General features: G+C 43.1%; 1 protein-coding gene across 1 annotated transcript in view; it reads left to right on the top strand.

Moving 5' to 3' along the window:
* BEND3 (BEN domain containing 3) overlaps positions 1–25,380 on the top strand; it is a 35,380-nt gene extending 10,000 nt beyond the window's left edge. The window contains exons 2-4 of the mRNA XM_063098392.1: positions 4,485–4,532; positions 5,138–5,340; positions 23,134–25,380. Coding sequence (XP_062954462.1) covers positions 4,496–4,532; positions 5,138–5,340; positions 23,134–25,380 — 2,487 coding nt within the window. The 5' untranslated portion in view covers positions 4,485–4,495. The remainder of the gene's footprint in view (positions 1–4,484; positions 4,533–5,137; positions 5,341–23,133) is intronic.
* The last annotated feature ends 299 nt before the right edge of the window (positions 25,381–25,679 follow it).

Genomic DNA, 25,679 nt, shown 5'->3' with positions numbered 1-25,679 from the left:
TGCAGCCAATTTAAACAACTTATCCTTTGTAATTTGATATCGGAGTGGCTAAAGCATCTTGTTATTTCTGAACATTTGGGATCACCCTCCCTTTTGTGCTTTTTGTAAACTGAAGGCTTTTCTGATGACCTTGTAATCTTCCCCCACCCACGTGCACTGAATGGAAAACTGAACATTGCCCATCTCACTCTGCAGAAGTATAAAGATGAGTTAAGCATTTTAATAAAATTGATATAGTCCCATAAGCCCTGCGACATTTAAAACCTTTCCGTACCAATGACAGTCACTTTGCTTGAGGCTTTCTAGGCAGGAAAGGCTTCCTATTTGTTAAAAAAACAAAAACAAAAAAAAACCCAATGAGCATTTTCACTTATTAAATGAACCACTGGAGATCAGTCCTGTTCAAGAGTTACTCTCTGATAGGTCTTTGACATTTTGCAACCTGTAGCGTTTTAACTAGAGGCAGCTGCAAGCCACACAGGTCTTGCTGACATACGTCTCCTCCATTTGTTTAAACTTTCCCTTGGCTTGGTCATGGGTTCCTGGGGGACACGGAACAGCCACCCCTTGGGGAGAAAGCTGATTTTCGGGGACACATGGATACATAGTTAGACTGCCCCACAATTTGAGGTTTGTAGTGAGAGGAATAAGAAAGTTTTGAAAGGGAGAGAATGTTAGAATGAGAAATTCTGCGAAGTCTAGCGGGGAGAGGAGACTGTAATCATAGCAGCCTTGAGAAGGTGGGGGCTGCGGTAGTTGGAGCAGCTCCTACATAACCTGTAGTTATGCAAGCCAAAGGAATTTCCGTGGCATGCCAGGCATCTGGGTGCTCTGTGTCCACCCACGAGGAGCAGAGCTTGTGACCCTCAACTGGGCAGATGACCAGGAAGTAGAGGGAGCAAGGTGATACCCATCCCCTTCTACCCAACCACATAGTTGATGTGCTGTCACTACATCAGCTTGGGAATGCAGTGAGTGACCCACGGGTCCCTTTTGTAGAAACTTCTGTACTGTGGGATGGAGTCTGTTTCTAAGCACTGAGCAGACTGGTTTTGCAGATAGCTACGTAGAGGTGAAGGAGATGGGTTCTCCAGTTGCTGTTGGACAGAGAAACCTGAGTCTGGAAACATGCCCATGTGTTCATCGAAAGAACTTCAGTGGAAGAATGAGGACTCTTATTTTCTCCCTTGGGTGGCTGATGGGAGGCACGGACAGACTCAGTTTGAATCCTGGTTCTGCCACTCAATAGCCGTGTGACACTGGGCAGGTTACCTGCCCTGTTTCTTTATTGGTAAAATTGGGATTACAACGCTGGGGTAAGGGAGAGGCGCACTGACAGTGGCCATCCCAGTTCCCACATGTGATTCACGGGCTGCCACTGCTAAAGAGGACTCTCACCTCACTCCCCACCACGTTAAGTCCGACGAGGCCTGGCAAATAGGAGATTCCCCAGCTTCCCAATAAGCATGGCTTCTTTGCTGGTTTGGAGGGAAGGGGCCCACCATCCTGTGTTCTGGGTCACTTCTGTGGTAACCTAGCATCTGTCACTAGTCTATGAATGAACAGGGAAATGTGTTCCCATGCACATGACTCTGGGTGTCTTGAATGCCCAGGCAGCCCCTTCCCCCATCTCACCCCTGCGAGCCTCCAGCTCCGCCCTGGCTTTCCTCACACCCACAGGTGAGTCAGATGTATGCTCTTTGTTTGGCATTTTCTGGGAGCTCAGAATTGAGGTACTAGATTGCCAGCTGTAGCATCACATAGTGGTGGTTCAGAAACTAGCCTTCCTGCTCACAAAGCTGCATTCCCCGCAGACTACGGCCGCAGCCTGGACTGTAGGCTGCACTCCGGGCTGCTCCTTGTGGTGGCTGCCGAGAAGCGTGGTGGGCTGGGATAACGATAAATAAATGTACAGACTGTCCTTGCCCAGCACCTGGAGTTCTCTCTGCCACATTCCTTCATCCACTCCTGTTTTCTTTTCTTCTAGCATTCACTCATCCTTCTAATGCTTTCTGCTTAGCCAGAGTCTTTAGGTTTTTTTCACCACTACCCATTTTTTCCCCCAAATAAGCCATCCACCGTCTCCTCCCCTTCCTTCCTTTTCTCTCCAGGATGTAATTTGTTTTGTCCAATGTACCTGGACAGCCCGGACAGCCCCTGACTCGTTCCTCCTGTCTGTACTGCTGCTTCTCACCCTGTCCTGGCTGGAGGACACGGGTTATGTCATCATGTAGCAGAGTGTCCAAGGGCAGGGGGCAAGCTTGGGGCGTTCAGGCATCCTGAAGTGTGTTTCCCAGAGAGGCCCCCTGATGGGCCTGGGAATCAGGTCTGAATCTCTGCCTGACATCGGCCGGCCCTCCTGTCTGCTCAAAGACACCCAGCAGAGTTGGTGATGAGCACATATGAGGTTTATTTCCTTGAAGTGCAATGGAAAGAGTTGCTATAATTCACCTCCAGTAAAGCAGTTCTTGAAGCTAACTTCTTATTTGTTTTCCTTCAATATCACCTTGTGTGTTATGTTTTTTCAGACAGCTTGGTGAGTAGGAATTATTTTCAGTTTCAAATAAATCTCATTTTCTTTTTCAGTGCTCTGAAAATTAGTAGTACAAGGATGAATTATTCCTATCTCATAGGGTTATTACGATGCACTGAGAATAGTGTTTCACATCATAAGCACTATAGAAGTGTTGCTATTATTAGTGAATTTTGAAGTTAATGAGTACGTAGATGACCTAGACATGCTCTCTCTCTCTTGCCCTTCCTGACTCCATTCACCTGTCTAAAACAGGGGACTGTATGTTGACCACACACCATTCCGTGGCTACCCATTGAGTGGCTCACTGAACATTGTAGGTGGCATCCCTCTTACAGACATTTCTTAAGAGATATTCCTTAGTCCTGCCCTCCTTTGATCCTTAACCAAAATGAGAACTCTATATTTGCAGTCAGCTTAATCAGTTGTGGGAACCACAGCTCCCCAAGGTCAACAATAAAGCTTGCAATGTACATCCTTTTCCAAATACTGCTATGTCATTTGTATCTTATACTATTTACATACATGCTGCTGTAGAATTTGGGGGATCTCAAAGACTAAATGGTACTTTTTTTTTTTGTAGAACAAGGCTCAATTTATTTAAGGGGGAAGAGTCCATTTAAAGAAAAATATGTAAATAGTACAGGCAGTTTGTGGATGTGACAAAATCATGAATGATTGATTTAATCCCCACAATACTCAGGAGCGATCAGGTCGTTAGCCTACCCGTAAGTTTGTGAATCCTCCTAATGTCTTGTGTTTGTGAATCCTCCTAATGTCTTGTACTTTCTCAAAGCATTATACTTGTCCTTAAATACTTACTTGTATAATCTTTTGCATAATTCTGTCTCTTTCCTTTCTTTCTTTTTAATGTTGTAATAAAAGTATTTACTAAGGCCCAGAGAAGCCAGAGAGGTAAATCTTGGTGCCTAAGAAAAGATAGCTTTTGCTAATGGATTCAGTCCTGGAGATAAGTGTATAAGTGCGCTATTACAATCTCCTCTGGATGGTACTTTTAATCCTAGTGTCAGTTTCATCCAGGCTGGGGCCGTGCGAGACAGGGGCCTAGATCAGAGCACCACTGCCCTTCCTGCCTCATGCCTTCTTCTGGTCTATTCAGAGCAGGTTGTGTGGAGCTCTAAAGGTCTGTACTTTAAAACCCACAGTGCTTTTTTCTCCTTTTCTGAAAGAAGGGCTAGACCAACACTATCCAATAAAAATATAACATGACCCACATCTGTTGATTAAATGTTCTAGTAGCCACATTTAAAAAAACATGAAATTAATTTTAATAAAGTATTTAGCCCAATAAGGCCAAAATATCATTTCAACATGTAATCAATACATAACAATTATTAGTAGGATATCTTATGTTCTTTTTATTAGGCTAATTCTGAAATCTGGTGTGTATTTTATACTTACAACACATCTCCATGTGAACTAGCCACATTATCAGCACCACACTCTCCCAAGTGAGCCATGGGCCGGCCCTGAACTAGCCACATTTTGAATCCTCAGTGGCTACGTGTGGATAGTGGATCATGGGCAGTACAGGTCTTTCAACCAACCTGGAGTCCTAAGACTTCAGCTCGGGTCTGTTGGGATCCATAGCCTCCATCCTTCTTCAGCCTGGGATTTATAAGAAGTGACTAAAAGGAGATCATCCAGATTGGGGTCTTTTGTAAGACTTGATTTGCTCATTCAATGCTTTAAGACACGTTCTACTCACATAAAGTCTTGGAGAAGGGCTCCCAGCAGGTGGACACAAGGCCTGTGCATCTGCAAACAGGATTAAGAAGACAAGTACTTCCACAAAGCTGCATAGCCTTTAACCTTCTATTACCCAGAGCTGGCGGGGGTTGGGAGGGTGAGGGAATTTCTCTATGGGTAGGGAAAATTAAGAAATAAATCAAGCAATAAATCAAGACTTTGTCTTTGTCTTTTCATTTAGTGGAATAGAAGATGAACTCAACTGAATTCAGTGAAGATGTAGAAGAAGGTAAAAAAAAAACAAGCCTGTTTTAAAAAAAGTTTTAATTTAATATTTTTGATTAGGACACACATTCACATGGTTCAAAAATCAGAAGGTATATAATGAAAAATCTCCCCCTACCCCTGGTTCCCATCCCCCTCCACCACAAACCTACACATACATACACAAACATCTAATGTATCTTTCCAGAGTTCCTTTTTTTATTTTTGATGGCTGGCCTGTACAGGGATCCGAAACCTTGACCTTGGTATTATAACACCATGCTCTAATGCACTGAGCTAACCAGCCAGCCCCTCCAAAGTTACTTTTTAATAGCATAAAAAGATAATATTTATTTCTGTCCTTCCATCTCCTCCTCCTTCCCCTTCCCTCAAAAACTTTTAAACCAATTTTGAACTAAATGTTCTTGGAACATGGTTTTACTGTGTAGTACTAGTTCAGTAAGATAAAAATTGCATTGTTGCAAAGCACAGGTTTATTGTGACTAGACATCATTTTCTGAGTGATAGTGTCCAAGGGCGGCCTGCAGACACCCTGTCACTTAGAGAACCCTGCTGATCTCCAAGCCACCCTGGTCTTTCCTACTGAGCCCTGTTTCTTCTCTGCCACAGTTCTAAAAAATAACACTGTGAAAGTGGAGACAGAGGCTGAAGATGCTGCCCTGGACTGCTCAGTGAATCCCAGGACTTCTGAGAAGCACCCTCTGGACAGCATCTTCACTGCCCTGCAGGACTCCAGCAAACGAAAGCAGCCGGGCAGCGATGGCCAGCCAGACTCTGTCCCCAATGTGAAGAGGAGGCGGCTGATACCCGAGGTGAGGGCCCAGCCCCTTCCACTCTTTGCTTGGGCTCTAACCCTCTGATTCAATGCTGAATCTCTCTCTACTCTGGGGCATCTGTGCAACTGCTAAACTCTTGGGCACAAGAAGGGTTTCATCTCAGCTCTCCATCTCTGACTTCAGTCTTTAGAAAGTGTCTTTAACTGGAGTTCTTATTTATGTCTGGATTCCTTATGGGTAAGGGTCGTCTACACGATGCAACTGCTTTTGAGTTCTTTGTTTTGTTGTGCTCCACAGGGGAAAGCAAGAACCTGTTGCCAGCAAAAACTATTAATATAAACCTGCTACCACTTTAGAGAGTGGGCTGATTCCTGGAACAGTTGGGGGTTAGCAGATCTTTTCCCAAATTAAATCCATCTTTTATATCTGTTAGGAGACCTTTTTCCCTAAAGAAACTCATCAGTGAATCTTTTTGTAAAGTGGGAATTCTTTCATATTGTACCTCATATGTTACCCCATAAGTTACCTATTTTATGAATTTGTTTTGTTTTTAATCACCTGCTGTGGTTATATTGAACCCAGCTAAATGCTGAGAAAGATAGAAAATGGAAATGGACATGGTGGCCTCCTACAGTCCAGGTGGGAAACAAGACATGTACATAAAACAGTTAAGGGTGAGGAGGAGTGGTTTTGGGAGATGTGCTGGGTGTCTAGCCTGGAATGCCCCATCAGCAGAGCCTCCCATGGTCCAGCAAATATACCTTTAACTCTTAAAAAGAACGTTTTCTTAAGTTCTCCATTCCAGCTCCAATCCTCCCATGCCTCTCCCCACTCTTTGGGAGACGCAGATAAGCATTTCAACTTCTGCTTGTTTGTTCAAAAGAGTCCAAGTTTTCAAGGTTCATTGTTATTCGCCAGAACACCATGTGGTATCAGCCTGGGACTCTTGGTTTTACTGGTCGGTTTTAATTCTCTTCTATTAGATGTTTGAACAGATCCAAGTAAAATTGGGAATTTATGCATTTTCGGGACTTGGTTAGCCTTCAATAAATAAAAACTATTCTTTTTTTTAATTAGCACAATGTTGAGATTAAGATTTTATCCAGGATTTGAATATACATGGTTACATTACATTATAAGGAGAACCTGCTTTCCACATGATGGAACATTGAATGATACATTTACTTATTATTTTTTTAAATCTTATTCATTTGGGTTTTTTTTCAAACAACTTTGTTGAGGTATAATTCACATGCTATGCAATTGACCGATTGAAGCTGTACTCTTCAATGGTTTTTAGTAAATTCACAGAGTTGTGCAACAATTACCACAATAAATTTTAAGACATTTTCATCAACCCACAAAGAAACCCCATTCCCCCTTCTAGCTCCTGACAACCACTGATCTCATTTCTGTTTCTCAGGATTTGCCTGTTTTGGACATTTCACATAAATGGAGTTACATACCCTGTGGCCTTTTGTAGCTGGCTTCTTTTACTTGGCATAGTGTTTTCAAGGTTCATCCATGCTGCAGCATTTATCAGCATTTCATTCTTTTTTTTTTTTTTTCTCTAATAGACTTCATTTTTTAGAGCAGTTTGAGGTTCACAGCAAAATCAAGCAAAAGATCCTTTTGCCCCCTGACACAGGCATGGCTTCCCATTATCAACATCCCCCACAAGAGTGGTACATTTGTTATAATGAATGAACCTTCACTGACACATCATTATCACCCTAAGTCCATAGTTTACATTAGGGCTCACTCTTGGTCTTGTATATAGTCTGTGGATTTGGACAAATGTATAATTACATGTGTCCACCATTTATAGTATTATACAGAGTATTTTCGCTGCCCTAAAAATCTGTTGTGCTCGCCTCTTCATCCCTCCCTTCCACCTAACCTCTGGCAACCACTGAGCTCTGCACCATCTTCATAGTTTTGCCTTTTCCAGAATGTCACATAATAGGACTCACAGTAGGTAGCCCTTTCAGATTGGCTTTTTTGACTTAGAAATAGGCATTTAACTTTCCTTCATGTATTGACAGCTCATTTCCTTTTAGTGCTGAATAATATTTCATTATTTCTCTGGTGTACCACAGTTTATCCATTTACCTACTGAAGAGCATTTGAGTTACTTCCAAGTTTTGGCTATTATAAATAAAGCTGCTTTAAATATCTGTGTATAGGTTTTTGTGTGGACATAAGTTTTCAGCTCCTTTGGGTAAATACCAAGGAGTGCGATCGCTGGATTGTAAAGTAAGAGTATGTTTACTTTTGTAAGAAACTGCCAAACTGCCTTGCAAAGTGGCTCTACCGTTTTGCATTCCCAGCAGTGAGTGAGAGTGCCTGTTGCTGCACATTGTTGCCAGCATTTGCCATTGTCAGAGTTGGCCATTCTAGTAAGTGTGTGGTGGTATCTCATTGTTCTTTTGTGTTTCCCTGATGATATATGATGTTGAGCATGTTTTCATATGCTTATTTGCCAGCTGTATACCTTCTTTATTTACAAGGCTACACTCTAACCAACTGAGCTAACCGGCCAGCGCATTTTAAACATTTCTTTTTTTCTTTTTCTTTTTGGTGGCTGGCTGGTAGGGGGATCTGAACCCATGACCCTGGTGTTACATCAGCTTTGATGAGGTGTCTATTAAGGTTTTGGGTCACTTTCTTAATTGGGTTGTTTGTGTTCTTATTGTTGATATTTAAGAGTTCTTTGTGTATTTTGGTTGACAGTTCTTTATCAGATATGGCTTTTGCAAGCATTTTTTCCCAGCCTGTGGCTTGTCTTTTCATTCTTTTGACAATGTCTTTTGCATAGTAGAAATTTTTAATTTTAATGAGGTCCAGCTTATCAATTCTTTTTTTCATGGGTGTGACTTTGTGTCACATCTAAAAATTCATTGCCAAACCAAGGCCATCTAGATTTTCTTCTGTTATCTTCTAGGTGTTTTATAGTTTTTCATTTTACATTTAGGCCTGTGATCCATTTGAGTTAATTTTTGTGAAGGATGTAAGGTCTGTGTCTAGATTCATTTTTTTGCATGTGGTTGTCCAGTTCCAGCACCATCTGTTGAAAAGACTGTCTTTGCTTTATTGTATTGCCTTTGCTCCTTTGTCAAAGATCAGTTGACTATAATTATGGGGATCTATTTCTGGGCTCTTTATTCTGTTCCTTTGATCTATTTTTCTGTTCTCTCACCAATACCACACTGTCTTGATTACGGTAGCTTTATAGTGAGTGAACTTGGGGAATGTCAGTCCTCCAACTTTGCTCTCCTTCAATATTGTGTTGGCTATTCTGGGTCTTTTGCCTGTTCATATAAACTTTAGAATCATTTTATGATATCAACAGAATAGCTTGCTGGGATTTTGACTGTGATTGCATTGAATTTATAGATCAAATTGGGAAGAACTGACATCTTGACGATATTGAGTCTTCCTTTCTTTGAGCATGGAATATCTCTCCAGTTACTTAGCTCTTTAATTTCTTTCATCAGAATTTTGTATTTTTCCTCATACAAATCTTGTATTTTGTTAGATTTATACCTAAGTATTTTATTTTTATTTTTTATTATTTTTATTATTTATTTATATTTTTTTCTGGCCAATACAGGGATTGAACCCCAGACTTTGGTGTTATCAGCACCATGCTCTCACCATCTGAGCTAACTGGCCAGCTTCATACCTAAGTATTTTATTTTTTGGAAGCCTAATATAAATGGTAGTGTGTTTTTAATTTTAAATTCCATTTGTTCATTGCTGTTATATAGGAAAGGAAATTGACTTGTATAGTAATCTTGTATCCTGTAACCTCACTGTAATTGCTTATTAGTTCCAGTAGTTTTTTGTTGGTTCTTTTGGATGTTCTACATAGACAGTCATGTCATATGTGAACAAAAACAGTTTTATTTCTTCCTTCCCAATCAGTATTCCTTTTATTGTCTTACTGCATCAGGTAAGATCTCCAGTACAGTGTTGAAAAGGAGTAGAGAGAGGAGACATCCTTGCTTTGTCCTGTTCTCAGTGTGAAGGCTTCTAGTTTTTCATCATTATGTATGATGTTAGCTAGAGGATTTTTGTAAATATTCTTTTTCAAGTTGAGGAAGTTTCCCTCTAGTTCTAGTTTACTGAGTTCTTATTATGAATGGTGTTGGATTTTGTCAAATGATTTTTCTGCATTTATTGATACGATTATGCAATTTTTCTTCTTTGCCTTGTTACTGTAATGGTTTACATTAATTGATTTTTTTTCTTTTTATTTTCTTTCTTTCTTTCTTGTGGCTGGCTGGTATGGGGATCTGAGACTGTGACCTCGGCATTACCAATACCATACTCTCCCAAGTGAGCTAACTGGGTGGCCCTAATTGATTTTTAAATTTTGAACCAGCCTTGCATACCAGGGATAAATCTGACTTGGCCATGGTGTGTAATTCTTCTTATACATTGTTAGATTCAATTTGTTAATATTTCTTTGAGGATTTTTGCATCTATGTTCATGAAAGATATGGTCTGTAGTTTTCTTTTCTTGTAATGTTCTTGTCTGGTTTTTGGTATTAAGGTAATGCTGACCTCATAAAACAAGTTAGGAAGTAGTCCCTTTGCTTCAATCTTCTGAATGAGATTGTAGGGAAATGGTATCATTTCTTGTTTAAATGCTGGGTAGAATTCACTTTTGAACCCATCTGGGCCTAGTGTATTCTCTTTTGGAATGTTATTAATTATTAATTCTTTTTCTTTAATAGATATGGCCCTATTTAGATTGTCTGTTTCATTTTACATGAGTTTTGGCAGATTGTATCTTTCAAGCAATTGGTTTATTTCATCTAGGTTATCAAATTTGTGGACAAAGAGTTGCTCATAGTATTTCTCTATTATCCTTTCAATGTCCGTAGGGGTCTGTAGTGATGTCACTTTTTTCATGTCTGATATTATTAATGTGTGTCCTCTCTCTTTTTTCTTAGCCTGTATAGAGACTTATTGATTTTATTGATCTTTTCAGAGAAACAGCTTTTGGTTTCATTGATTTTCTCTATTGACTTCCTGTTTTTAATTTCATTGATTTCTGCTCTAATTTTTAGTATTTGTTTTCTTCTGCTTATTTTGGATTTAACTTGCTTTTCTTTTTCTGGTTTCCTAAGGTGGAAACTTAAATGATTTTTAGATCTCTCTTTTCCAATATATACTTTCAGTGCTATAAATTTCCTGCTAAGCATGGCATTCATTGCATTCCACAAATTTTGATAAGTTGTGTTTTTATTTTCATTTAGTTCAAAATATATTTTAATTTCTCTTTAGTTTTTTTTTTTTTTTTTAAACCTATGTGTTATTTTTAAGTGAGTTGTTCAATTTCCAAGTATTTTGGGATTTTCAAGTTATATTTCTGTTATTGATTTCTAGTTTAGTTTCATTCTGGTCTGAGAGCAGACATTGTATGATTTTTATTCTTTTAAATTTGTTAAGGTGTGTTTTTATGGCCCAGAATGTGGTCTATCTTGGTGAATGTTCCATATGAGTTTGAGAAGAATGCGTATCCTGCTGTTGTTGGATGAGGTAGTCTATAGATGTCAATTATATTCACTTGAGTAACAGCGCTGTTGAGTTCAGCTATGTCCTTACTGATTTTCTGGATGCTGGATCTGTCCATTTCTGACAGAGGGGTATGGAAACCTCCAACTATAATAGTGGATTCATCTATTTCTCCCTGCAGTCTATAAGTTTTTGCCTTATGAAGTTTGACACTCTGTTATTAGGCACAAACATGTTAAGGATTGTTACGTCTTCTTAGAGAATTGACCCCTTTATTATTTTGTAATGCCTTCTTTATCTCAGATAAAGCTACTTCTGCTTTTTTTTGATTAGTGTTAGTATAATATATTTTTCTCCATCTGTTTACTTTTAGTCTATGTGTGTCTTTATATTTAAAGTTGGTTTCATGTAGACAACATATAGTTGAGTCTTGCTTTTTTGAGTTATTCTGACAATCTCTGTCTTTTAATTGGTACATTTAGGCCATTAATGTTTAGAGTAATTATAGATATAGGCAGATTAATACCTACCACATTCGTTACTATTTCTATTTGTTGCTCTTGTTCTTTGTTTCTATTTTATTCTTTCAATGTTTTTCTCCCTTTTGTGGTTTTAATGGTCTTCTGGTCTGTTTTCTGCCTTTTGTGGTTTTAATCCTATTTTATGTGATTCAATTTTTTCTCTTTTCTTAGCATATCAATTACTGGTTGAGTAACCCTAATCTGAAAACCCCAAATCCAACATGCACCAAAATCAGAAACTTTTTGTGTGTGGACATGATGTGCAAAGGAAATACTCGTTGGAGCATTTCAGACTTGGGGTTTTTGGATTAGGAATGCTCAACCAGTATGTGTTCTGTAAATGTTCCAAAATACAAAAAAATTTGAAGTTCAAAACACTTCTGGTTTCAAGCATTTCTGATAAGGGATGCTCAACCTGTATACTTTTTTTTTTTTTTAATTCTTTTTAGTGGTTGCCCTAGAGTTTGCAATATACATTTACAACTAGTTCAAGTACACTTTTATTTATTTATTTATTTTTCTTTTTTTTTTCTTTCTTTCTTTCTTTTTTTTTTTTTTTTTCTTTTTCGTGACCGGCACTCAGCCAGTGAGTGCACCAGCCATTCCTATATAGGATCCGAACCCGCGGCCTCTGGGAGCGTCGCCGCGCTCCCAGTGCTGCACCCTCCCGAGTGCGCCACAGGCTCGGCCCTCAAGTACACTTTTAAATAACATCATATCACGTCATGGGTAGTGTGACTACTTTATAAAAACAAAAAATCCTAATTCCTCCCTCCTGTCGCTTATATTATTGCTGTTATTCATTTCACTTATATGTAAACATACATGTGCATATATATGTATACAGATACACAGGCATATGTTGTTGACTACATTGTTGTTACTATTATTTTGAACAAACTGTTATTTGCTAAATCAAGTAAGAAAAATAAAAGATTTTGCCTTCACTTATTCCTTCTCTGATGTTCTTCCTTTCTTTATGTAGATCTGAGTTTCTAACCTATATCATTTTTCTTCTTACTTTTTAAAAATTTCTTGCAAGACAGGTCTATTGGCAACAAATTCCCTTAATTTTTGTTTGTCTAAGAAAGTCTTTATTTTTCATTAACTTTTTTTTTTTCAATTTCATTTGTATTTATGCTTGTTTGTTTTGTTGGCTGGCTGGTATGGGGATCCTAACCCTTGATCTTGGTATTATCAGCACCACAATCTCCCAAGTGAGCTAACCAGCCAGCCCTCTTCTTCAGTTTTGAGAGGTAATTTTGCAGGGCACAGAATTCTAGGTTGGTGGGTTTTTCTCTCCACACTTTGTATATTTTACCCATCGTTTTGTTTGAATGGTTTCTGAGAAGTCAGATGTAATTCCTGTTTTTGCTGCTCTATAGGTAAAGTTTTTTTCTCCTCTGGCTTCTTTCAGGATTTTTTCTTTGTCTTTGATTTTCTATAGTTTGAAAATGATATGCCTAGGTGTTGTATTTTTGGCATTTATCATGCTTGGTGTTCTTTGAGCTTCCTTGATCTGGGGTTTGGTGTCTGACATTAATTTGAGGAATTTCTTAGTCATTATGGTTTCAAATGTTTCTTCTTTTCCTTTGTCTCTCTCTTCTCCTGGTGTTCCCATTACACGTATGTTACACCTTTGTAGTTGTCCCACAGTTCCTGGATATTCTTTTCTGTGTTTTCAGTCTTTTTTCTCTTTGCTTTTCTGTTTTTGAGGTATCTGTTGAGATATCCTCAAGCTCAGAGAGTCTTTCCTCAGCAGTATCTAGTCTACTGATGAGTCTATTAAAGGCATTCTTCATTTCTATTTCTGTTTTTTATCTCTAGCATTTCTTTTTTATTGTTTCTTATTTTCCATCTTTTTGTGCATTGCCCGTCTGTTCTTGCATGCTGTCTACTTTATCCATCAGAGCCCTTAGCACATTACTCATACTTGTTTTAAATTCCCTGTTTGATAATGCCAACATCCTTACCATATCTGAGTCTGGTTTTGTCTTAGTATGCCTTGTAATTTTATTCTTGATAACCACACATGATGTACTGGGTAAAAGGAACTGCTGTAAATAGGCCTTTAGTAATATGGTGGGAAGGTGTGGGGGGAGGGGAAGCATTCTCCAGTCCTGTGATTAGGCCTCAGTCCTTTCGTGGACCTGTACCTCTCTGGAGTGTGAACTTCACATGTATGTCTTAGTTCCTCCACTCCTTAGGTGGAACAGGATGGCTGTCCCACCTGAGAGCAGTAGGCTGGAGTTGGGTATTTCCCTTCTTCCAGGTGAAAGGCTAGAGCAAGCTGGAATTGAGTATCTCCCTTCCCCCAGGTCAGATAGGCTCTGATAAAACCCCAGCAGTTAGGCTCTGGTTAATTCTTTTCTTGTGAGGACAGACGTTGTTAAGAACAGAATGCTCTGGGGTATTTTAGGAAGGTTGCTCCTCCCCTCCCTCTGCTGCAAGCATGAGGGGATTTTTCTCTTGATAACTCACTGTGAGAACCTGCTAGAGCTCTAGGAGGTAAAACCCACAAAAGTGTGCGGGCCCTCTGATGACTGGGTCCCCCTGGAATTTTTACCCCTCAGACCTGTCCACCCTGAGACTCCAGCACTTCATCAATTGTAGTTCAGGTTTCCTACCCTGCACTGGTTCTTGTGGAGGTTTCTGCTCGCGTATGTCTGCTTTGGTAAGTTGTGATTCTCTATAGTATTTACCTGTCTGTCTTTCCAGTTTTGGGGGCAGCAGTTTACACTGTGACCTCACCTGTCCTATGGATCTAAGAAAAGTTGTTGTAATTTTTTACTTGTTATTAGGAGAGAGTGTCAGCTACCAAGCTCTGTACATGACAAATTAGAAATTTGAAGCCACTTCATTCCTTCTTATGGCCAAATAATAGTCATGGTGTGGATATACCACATTTTGTTATCCATTCATCTGTTGATGGACATTTGCATTGTTTCCACTTTTTTACTATCATGAGTAATACTTAAGACATTTTTTGGTGAATCTTCGCCCAAGGATGAGCTGCATTGAGCAAGACATTTTTTAAAATCTGTAGTGCACAGGAAAAAAAAGTTGAGTTTTTTATACCTATGAGCACTTTTTATAAAGGAATAATTAGAAATACGCTACTCTTCACTCTGGCTGCCTAAACCACTTATGTGCTGCATACCTTGTCATCTGAGGAAAGCTTTCATGCATGGGTGGCAGTTTCTAGTATAGTGAGTAACGACTAGGTTAAAACTTACACATTCCTGACTACTGCTAATACCTGCTGTGGCAGAGAAAAGCTACAAGATGATTAGTAGAATAGCTTGTTTGAAAAATATTTAACCATTTAGCTTTTTTTTTTTTTTTTTTTTTTTTTAAAAAGTTGACTGGTAAGTGAATCCTAACCTTTGAGTTGGTGTTGTCAGCACCACGCTCTACCAAGTGAGCCAACCGGCCATCCCTATATGGGATCCGAACCCGTGGCCTTGATGTTATCAGCACCACACTCTCCCGAGTGAGCCCCTACCATTAGCTTTTTTAAATGTTTTATTTTAAACCGTAATTTATTATCCTTTTCCCTAATGATCGATATTGAGGTATTTTCCAGTTTTATATTGTTACAAATAATTCCACAGGGACCATCCGTGTACATAAACCTAGTCGTCTTGTATGAGTGTTTCTATAGGTTAGAATCCTAGAGGTTTTTCTGAAAGAGTTGAAAAGTTTGAGAAGCAATCTATTAAGTTCTTAAAGGAATACCTAAAATCATTTTTCTGTGTGTCATTTCTGCTTATGATCAGTTCTTCAAACTCCCGTCAAGCTTTGCAAGTAAAGCTGTAGTTCAGGAAATGGAAGACAAAGTTGAGTCTATCAGCTCTCTTGTGCTGTGTAACAAACCACCCCAGAACTTAGTAGTTTAAAGTAACCACCATTTTACTTGTTCATAATTCTATGGATCAGCTGGTGGTTCTGACTTGACTTGACATATTTGAGGCTAGGTGGTCTGGAGCGGCCTCACTCACATACGTGGGTCCTCACCTGGGATGGCTGGGATGACTGGAGCTTCCCTTCATGCACTTTCTCACCTTCTAGAAGGCTAGCCTGGGCTTGTTCACACGATGATGGAAGAGTTCCTGGGAGCCAGAGAGGGCAACTTCTGAGTGCAAACACTGTTCAAACCTCTGCTGCATCACCTTTGCTAGTGTCCTATTGGTAAAGCAGGTCACATGGCCAAATCTAGACTGAGGGTGGAAAAATAGAATCTACCTCCTGATGAAAGAAGCAACAAAGTCACATTGCAAAGAGGCATTCACACAGGATGGGAGACAGTTTACTGCAGGGAAGAGCAGCAGGCTCTCCCAACAGGAAGGAGCTCTGAGCAGGTATAGTCTGGGTTGTGGCCTTTGTGGACAGCCCGAGGTAGCCCTGTTGCTGCATTGCCCAAATGGTGGCACTCTTCATCCTGTTATTAATAAGTTAATGTTGTCAGGGGATCGTAGAGAGGGGAACATTTTCGTATTCTTGGGGGCAGAAAGGGAAGGGAATGTTCTTAGGATTTATATTTTAACATGTAAAACAAGTCAGAACAGATCTGGCATTGAGCCAGAACCCCATGGGGTTTATAGTGGAGGAACTCAGGGAGGGTGTGAAGCTGTGGATGCGCGTCTTGATCTGGCGAGGCAGCAAGCTTTGCGTGGCTGGAGCTTCAGGCACCATCCAGGAATTCTGACCTGTTTGGGGGAAAGGGAACCAAAAATGTATTTGAATATATCTAGTATGACTTGTCCAATCTACATATACTAAAATGGTCACATATACTTACTTTTCAGTGTATTGGATACAGAAGGCAGTTCTAACCCACTAGATTGTGGGGTGGAAAAGACATGTTAAATCCTGGATTTTATTTTGGGTGTTTTATTCACTTTGCTAATTTCCCTTAGTGTATATAAACTGAGTTGATATTCATGCCCTCCCTCCTGTTCTATTGAAAGAATGTGAGTGTAAGTCTTTCGAAATTCTTGAACTCCTTGTAGAAAGGTGTCATGTGAATTCAAGGCAATATTTCCTTTTGAAAAGTTTGTGTTAAGTTGATGTGCCAGTAAATCAATAGTCTCAGAACCATGGGGACTTTAGAACAGTCTATCTGTTTTATGAAATTATAGAATATGTTGATTTTTCAAAATAGTCTTGATTCAGAGGGAATAGTCATCCTTTGCCCGTTGAATTTTCTGGTCCCTCTTATATATGGGGTGGTGGGGTCAGGTAGGGTGTATGTGCTGCTTTCTTAGCACTTTCCCCACTGGGTAAGACAGGAAGAACATGGAGGCTGAAGGGGACCATAATCAAAAAAAGTGGAAAGGAAGTACATTAACAGTTATCAGAATCTACTCGACAAATAACAGCATTACATATCTTATTCCGTTTAATCCATATAACAAGCCAATGACAAAGGCATTAATATCTCCATCAGGCATATGAGCAAACTCAGGCATGTAAGAATGTGCCAGGATGCCAAAGGGCAGCCTGTTCCTGGCGAGTCACCAGGAGGGATGGGAAGACATTGGCTGTCTGCTCCCCATCACTTTCTCCGATTCATCCCACCAGCATGGTAAATAACCAAGTGAGCAGACTCTTGAGTCAGATAAGGGAACAGATGGCCAGTTATGTGACCTCTGAGTCTGTCAGGTTCTTCCACTGTGGTGAGGGATGACACTGCTCACCTCTCTGGTGTCTTGGGGGCTCAGTGAGATAGCGCATGTGAGGAGCCTTGCATGGGGCCTGCCCCAGGTTAGCCTTTGGAAATGTTTATTTGCAGCCCCCGAACCCCCATCTTCAACCCCCACACCTGTGACCAGGATCCAGCTGCCTCTCTCCACATTGATAAAAATGAAACCGGCCTGGGACTGTCAGGGAGGCCACCTGATGCCTTCTAGGACACCCAGGCCTGAGCACCATCCAGCAGAACATAGACCACCTTCCCTCTTTGCTCTCCCACACCATGGAAAACAGAAAACGGCAGGGTCCCTGGTGCTAACGGTGTATCACATCCAAAGTTCTATCAAGGGGGCTGGCCGGTTAGTGCAGTTGGTTAGAGCGTGGTGTTACAAGTGTTACAACACCAAGGTCAAGGGTTCTAATCCTAATGTGGGCTGGAAGCAAAAAAAAAAGATTTCAAGTTTCTGTCAGTGTTGATGACTTGTCTTAATGAATGATGTTTAGTACAGTGCTTAGAAGAAAAATACAACCTCCCTCAAAGCGTCTAACAAAGAGCCGTGTAAAGACTTATTTGGCAGCTCCACTGGAGAGGGCTTCGTAGCCAAACACCGCAGATATGGGGGGTGAGTAGCCAAAGTGTTTATTGGTAATCATCCTTTTGTTCACAGAAGTGGAGAGATATTCAAGAGCTGTGTCCCAGGCAGAGGTTAGCTTTGTGCCTACTGGGGGTTTTTGTTTGTTTTGTTTTGTTTTAATCCTAAAATGTCATTGTGGTTTGTTTTTTAACTGTAGAACGTGGAAATGACATGTCACTCATGCAGTGCGAGCACCTTGTAAGTGTCCACTACTGTGTTACAAGCTGGGGGTTCATAAGGAGTTCGTGACAACCAGAGCACATAGGTGCTGTGGCCACTGCCATCTGAGCGGGGCTCAGAGAAGTTAGCCCTACCCAGCTTGCTTGGTTCAGAACCGTGCATTTCAACACCATGCCGGCAGATTTGTAAGATGCACGAGGTGCCTTTAATGCACTATTATTTTGCTATTTCTTCTGGTCTTCCTCTTCTCCCTTCATTATAGTTGCTTTATCTTCCCAGATTCTTTTTGTTTGTTTGTTTGGTTTTGGTGGCTGGCCAGTAAGAGGATCCAAACCCTTGACCTTGGTGTTATCAGTACCATGCTTTAACCGACTGAGCAACCAGGCAGCTCTTATTTCCCCAGATTCTTATTTCTTCAGGCATCGTAGCACATTCTTCATCCTCATCATAGATTGTTGGCACTATAAGGATGACTCAAAAGGTGAGAGCCACAAGAACAGAGACTGCATCTGGCTTGTTCCCTTGTGCCCAGGGCCTTGCACAGTGCCTGCCAGATGTTGGCCACTTAGTGACTTTGGTCTACTGGCTCTAGGTCGTGGAGAGCTCTTCCAGACCCAATGCTAACTTGATATAGTCACTTAATGGTGATGATGGTGATGATGATAATGATGATGAAGATAATTCTGTTGAAAATGAAAAAGATAAGCATCATTTTCCCCCGCTATTATTTCAGGAGGGTGATGCCAGCCCCCTGGCTGCTGTTTCACATGGCCTGCCCTTGTGGTCACATGAATTCTCAACTCCCTGATTCCCAAAGGCATGCTGCTTTCTTGGTGTTCCAGTTGGTTGATGCTCTGGGCACTATTTAGCCACACCCGTTATTCATTGAACTGAATTCATCCCAGTCCCTCGGATGTCACTGGGCACAGACACCTGGAATCTCGCCTGAGTAGTCCACTTACCCCTTACTTATAACCCAACTCAACCCAAACTCTTTGCTCAGGCATATTCTCCAGCTGAGAGATTTGGGTGTTTCCTCTTGAGTCCACAGGTGCTAGTGGTTGAATGAGATGCCCTGATCAAGCTCCAGGCTAGATGTAGGCATGGCAGAACCTGAGCTGTGCAGCAGAGTTCCCATATGGTTGGAAGATGAGCCTCAGAGAATTGGGAACGGTGTCAGCCAGACACCCGGTGCCAAGTAATACAGATTTAAAGATTTCTTGATACTCCTAGACAGCTGAGTAGAGATTTTATCATTGGCAGCAAATGCAGCCAGCCCATCGTTGCCTTGGCAGCATTTGTGAAAATAATTGGAGCACTGAGTTGACAGGACACCAGTGTGGGGATGTCTAAGAACCTTCTCTTGTGTTGTGTTTTGTGTTGAATTGTGTATACAGGATTTCTGGGAGTGAAGAATATTGCCCTCTCCTGGTTCTCTAACTTTTTTAATTCAAGCAATTTAACCAAAAATGTTTTTATTAACAGCAACTAACGGACTTGGTGGAAACTGAAATATTTGTAGTAATGATGCTGAATGTTAAGTTATAGAGGGGATTTCCAGTTCTGATATACTCTTGCCTCCGCCTGCTGTAGGAATGTGGGGAAATCAGAAGACGTAAATCTGTTATTGGTATTCAGACAATTCACCCAGAAACTTTTCCCTGTACTTATTTTCTACTTTGGGTATTAATTAGGGCAGGTCTCCCTCTAGAACATGTACTCTTGTTGCATGGTGTGGGAGTTTCCAATGATCTCTTTCTGAATGGGATCCAATTATTTATTTATTTATTTATCTATTTAAAAGATGACTGGTAAGGGGATCTTAACCCCTGACTTGGTGTTGTCAGCACCTCGCTCTCCCAAGTGAGCTGACCGGCCATCCCTATATAGGGATCCAAACCCATGGCCCTGGTGTTATCAGCACCACACTCTCCCAAGGGAGCCAAGGGCCTGCCCTGGAATCCTATTTTACATATACTAATGGGACCACTTGTAAAGCAAAGACTTCTTTTCTAAAATCAGTCCTAATGTAGTCCTAATGATTTTTAACAATTGGTATTACAAACTCAAGTTTCTCCATATTTGTAAAACCTCATAGTAATCTCATGATCCATGGGTCCTCCAAAATTATTTTGATGAAATAAAACTCAATGGTGAATAAATTGCTAAAAATCTAATTTACAATCTACAGGAATTAGCAAGTAAGGCACTTTGAATTTGTTAGGGCACTGCTTTTCAATAGTGACCCACACTTATGAATCCACTTTATAGGGCTTTACAGCACACATATATGTATTTGTATGTAAACATATAGATACACGTAGAAATAAAACTTTCCTGAATTTATCTACCTTATACAGTGCACCCTGATATTTTCTATTCTGTTTTTTTTTTTCCTTCCCCTCTTTATAATTTCTTACTTCTTCCTTCCTTACCTCTTTTTTTCTCTTGACCACCAAATCAGTTTCATCATCCACTAAGCCACAATTCAAAATATACTGCATTAGGGGTAAAGATTTTCTGCTTTCTCTATCCATTCCTTTCTCCAGGTTTCTGATGTGTATGTGTATTTCTTTTCTTTTCTTTTTTTTTGGTAGCTGGCTCGTATCAGGATCTGAACCCATGATTTTCTTTAAAAAAAACCCCAAAACTCTCTGCTCCCAAACTTTAGGTCAAATAGACCTCTTAGAAGTGCCTTCCATGAGAGACTTACCCTGAGGTGCTGTAGGAAATCCCTTCTCTGTTTACTGATTGAGAAAGGCCCACAGTATTACCTCTGCTGTGGCTTGGGAATAGCATTGTTTAATAATAATCAAATTTTAATAATAAATATTTATTAAGCAATTACTGTAAGTCAGACATGGACTCAGTACTTTATGTGCATTATCTTATTAAGTCCTCACAACTACCCTGTGAGACAGATATTGTTACTTATCCCTAAGTTACACACAGGAAAGTGAATCATGCAAGGTCACACAAAGGGCAACCTGAGTTGAGCTGAATCTTATCCACACCCTCACACCTCTCTGCCAGGGGTCCTGTTGGAACAGCTTTTTCTTAAGCATATATTTGATATTGGTAGAGCACCTTACCCTGCTTTAACCATCCCTGTGTGTGTTTGCCAAACATTCACTGACCTCTCCTCCTATGCCCTGAGCACTTTGCTAGCCACTGGTGATAGACTTGGAGTGACATGGTCCCATCACATGACTGTCATGCAGTGTGATGAGGATGGGGATGGCTCAGTGAAAAGGAGACCCCAGAGGGAACAGGGCAGGTGGCAGGTCATCCATGGCAGGTGGGCTCCTACCACCCTAGTATGTTCCTGGTCCTCAGCTCTCAGGGATTGGGGGCAAGGTGAGGAGGGTCACAAGGGCCAGGTTTCACTGACCCTTTGTTAGCTTATATAAACAGACCCTGAAGAAAGTACATATTGGCCAGCTCCGTGGGATAACTGAAACACTTACCTTCAGGTTCCTAAGGGAGTAAAGTAGCTTTTCTTTTCATGGTTGTCATCAGTGGGGATGCAAGAGAAAAATTAACCTTTCTCTAATATGAGTCAGGTTATTCTGTTATCTAAAAGAGAGGGTCCAGGAAGTAATTCATTAATTTAAATGAAAAATAACATGTGGGAGGTTCAGGAGGATCAAAGCTTTCCATGTTCATGTGGCCTTGTGGTCTCTTTTCACCCTGGGCCTACCTCTTCTCAGCACCATGTTGCTTACATGTCATTGTAAACCTAGCTTCTTGAGATTGTCTCTTTTCCCTACATTTTTTTAGGCCACAGAGAAAAATACCTCATGTACTGTTTTGTGCTAACATTAGTTATCTGAAGACTTGCAAATAACATTGGTCTGCCCGGGTGAGATAAAATGCAAGCAGACTCTGTCTTCCAGGCCCTGGCTACTCAGACGGACAGCACAGCCCCCACAGCACCTCGGAGCTTGTCAGAAACTTAGCCCCAGGGTGCACACACTGCATTCTAACAAGACCCCAGGTGATTCCTGTGTACGTGAGAGCTTGAGGAGCACTGGGTGAGGCCAGGCTAGGCCAGCTGTATTTTTCCCAGGTGTGGAAGGAGCATCCTAGGCTACACTTTGTTCTTGTTGCCCAAGGCATGTGCATGTCAGTGGAGCCAGCACTTTGTGCTGCAGCCCCATGTGCTCCCCTGACACCAGTGCTTGGCCATAGCTTGTCTGCTTAATTAAATCCTCAAAAATATATTCCAGTAGGTTTCTGGGTCAAATTAAGCAGTTGTCAAAAATAGGCTTTTTAGGTTATGACGGAAATACAGCAAACGATGCATATTTAAAGTACACCACTTGATAAGTTTTGACGTGTGTATACCAATGAGTCCATTGCCACAATCAAGATAATAAACGTATCTGTCACCCACTCTAGTTCTCTTATGTCCTTTGTATTCTCCCTGCCATCCCCAGGCAACCACTAATCTACTTTCTGTCACCATAGGCAAGTTTGCATTCTCTGGAATTTTATGTAAATGCAATCACACAGGATGGCCTCTTTTGTTTGCATGGATTCTTTTACTCAACATAATTAACACAGTTTATGTATATACTTGTTCATAAAAATTTAGGTTATTTCTATTCTCACAGTTTTCATGGGTTCTGGGAAGTTCTGGGCCAGCCCTTTTCTGATCCAAGATAAAATGTGATTCCAGGCTGTGGTAGAGTTGGCAGCATAGTGCTGCCCCCTGTACCCCGGTTCTCCTGTGCCACTACTGTGTGTCTCAGAGGAGGCTTCCCCAGGGGAGACACCTGTCCTCCCAGACACTACTCCTTCTGGAGCTGCCATAGGCAGGAATCACTGTCCCTGTCTAAGGGCAGACTGAGGCCTAGGTCGATGAGGAGACCTGCCCGTGGCAGGTCAGCCACAGTGGCTCATGTTCTCATGGCCTCCCTTCTGTCCCTTGCTGAGTTCTTGGCGGACCTTACCAGCATCTGTGCTGTGCCTCTGATGGGCCCTGTGGGTGGGAAGTCCAGTGCTGGTGTCCTGCAGGAGCATGAAGCCTCCAGGGTCCAGCCTGAGCCTTTCTCAGGGAGTAGGGAGAGTCGACGGGTGGGGCTGGGGTCCGGGTTTGTACTGGTGATGCACCCCTGGATGGGCAGAGTGATTCAGGCAAGGGAAGCAGTTTCTCACATGCACTAAGACTGACCTTGGCCCCTCTGTGTTGTGTGTGACACAGGCCCGTGTCTAGTGTAGTGAATCGGAACAACCGCCTAACACTTGGGGAAACACTTTTTGTTTTCCAGGCACTGCTGGCGGGCATGCGAAACCGTGAGAACAGCTCGCCCTGCCAGGGCAATGGAGAGCAGGCCAGCAAGGGCAGGAACTTGGGCTCCACATGGCCGGGTGAGGAGGAGCCCTGCAACGACATGACCACCCCTTCCTACAAGAAGCCTCTGTACGGCATCTCACACAAGATCATGGAGAAGAAGAACCCTCCCTCAGGGGACCTGCTCAACACCTATGAGCTCTTCGAGAAGGCAAACCCCAGCAACAGCCCTTCCCCACTGCGGCTCCTGAACGAGCCGCAGAAGCGAGACTGTGGCAGCGCCGGGGTGGCCACTGACAGTGACCCCAACATCTACTTCCTGATCCAGAAGATGTTCTATATGCTCAACACACTCACGTCCAACATGTCGCAGCTGCACAGCAAGGTAGACCTGCTCTCCCTGGAGGTAAGCCGCATCAAGAAGCAGGTGAGCCCCACTGAGATGGTGGCCAAGTTCCAGCCGCCCCCCGAGTACCAGCTCACAGCCGCTGAGCTCAAGCAGATCGTGGACCAGAGCCTGTCAGGGGGAGACCTGGCCTGTCGCCTACTGGTGCAGCTCTTCCCTGAGCTCTTCAGCGACGTCGACTTCTCCCGAGGCTGCAGTGCCTGTGGCTTTGCTGCCAAGCGCAAACTGGAGTCTCTGCACCTGCAGCTCATCCGGAACTACGTGGAGGTCTACTACCCCTCAGTGAAGGACACGGCCGTGTGGCAGGCTGAGTGCTTACCCCAGCTGAATGACTTCTTCAGCCGCTTCTGGGCCCAGCGAGAAATGGAGGACAGCCAGCCCGGCGGCCAGGTCACTGGCTTCTTCGAGGCCGAGCAGGTGGATACCAGCCACTTCCTGGACAACAAAGACCAGGAAGAGGCCCTGTCTCTGGACCGGAGCAGCACCATCGCCTCAGACCACGTGGTGGACACACAGGACCTCACCGAGTTCCTGGATGAAGCCTCCTCGCCCGGCGAGTTTGCCGTTTTCCTGCTGCACCGCCTCTTCCCCGAGCTCTTTGACCACCGCAAGCTGGGTGAACAGTACAGCTGCTATGGGGATGGTGGCAAGCAGGAGCTGGAACCGCAGAGGCTGCAGATCATCCGCAACTACACGGAGATCTACTTCCCCGACATGCAGGTGGAGGAGGCCTGGCTGCAGCAGTGCGCCCAGCGCATCAACGACGAGCTGGAGGGCCTGGGGCTGGACGGCGGCAGCGAGGGGGAGCCCCCGCGGGACGACTGCTACGACTCTTCCAGCCTGCCCGACGACATCTCCGTGGTCAAGGTGGAGGACAGCTTCGAGGGCGAGCGGCCCGGCCGACGCTCCAAGAAGATCTGGCTGGTGCCCATCGACTTTGACAAGCTGGAGATCCCACAGCCCGACTTCGAGGTGCCGGGCGCCGACTGCCTGCTCAGCAAGGAGCAGCTGCGCAGCATCTACGAGAGCAGCCTGTCCATCGGCAACTTCGCCTCCCGCCTGCTGGTGCACCTCTTCCCCGAGCTCTTCACCCACGAGAACCTGCGCAAGCAGTACAACTGCAGCGGCTCCCTGGGCAAGAAGCAGCTGGACCCTTCCCGCATCAAGCTCATCCGCCACTACGTACAGCTGCTCTACCCCCGGGCCAAAAACGACCGCGTCTGGACTCTGGAGTTCGTGGGCAAGCTGGACGAGCGCTGCCGGCGCCGGGACACGGAGCAGAGGCGCTCCTACCAGCAGCAGCGCAAGGTCCACGTGCCGGGCCCCGACTGCAGAGACCTGGCGAGCTATGCAATCAACCCGGAGAGGTTCCGAGAGGAGTTTGAGGGGCCCCCGCTGCCCCCCGAGAGGAGCAGCAAGGACTTCTGCAAGATCCCCTTGGACGAGCTGGTGGTCCCCTCGCCCGACTTCCCGGTGCCTTCTCCCTACCTGCTGTCGGACAAGGAGGTGCGTGAGATCGTGCAGCAGAGCCTCTCTGTGGGCAACTTCGCCGCCCGGCTCCTCGTCAGGCTCTTTCCCGAACTCTTCACCGCCGAGAACCTCCGGCTGCAGTACAACCATTCGGGGGCTTGCAACAAGAAGCAGCTGGACCCCACACGGCTGCGGCTCATCCGCCACTACGTGGAAGCCGTCTACCCCGTGGAGAAGATGGAGGAGGTGTGGCACTATGAATGTATCCCCAGCATCGACGAGCGTTGTCGCCGCCCCAACAGGAAAAAATGCGACATCCTTAAGAAAGCCAAGAAGGTAGAGAAGTGAGAGGCCTGTGGTCTCGTCTAGAGACTTGGGTCACCACTGGCTGCGCGATGGGCACCGCTGGGACTGAGTGTGCTGTTTTGGAGCACGAGTTATGGGATCCACAGACGGGCACCTTATGTCAGGGGGAGTGGCTAACTACATTTGCACACGTATACACCCACCCTTCCACAAGAAAGAAGCCTCGAATTTGGTCTCTTGTGCTTATGACTTTTGTCCTGTGTTCCCTGGTGGGGAGTGCTAAGCTGTGAGAGGAGAGACTAGGGGAGTGGAGTAGGGGCCCCTCTCTCCCTGGCTGTGCC

This window comes from Cynocephalus volans, chromosome 5 (assembly GCF_027409185.1).
Source record: "Cynocephalus volans isolate mCynVol1 chromosome 5, mCynVol1.pri, whole genome shotgun sequence".
NCBI lineage: Eukaryota > Metazoa > Chordata > Mammalia > Dermoptera > Cynocephalidae > Cynocephalus > Cynocephalus volans.
The sequence above is the reverse complement of the archived record's forward strand: the minus strand, read 5'-3'. Positions and strand labels throughout refer to the sequence as shown.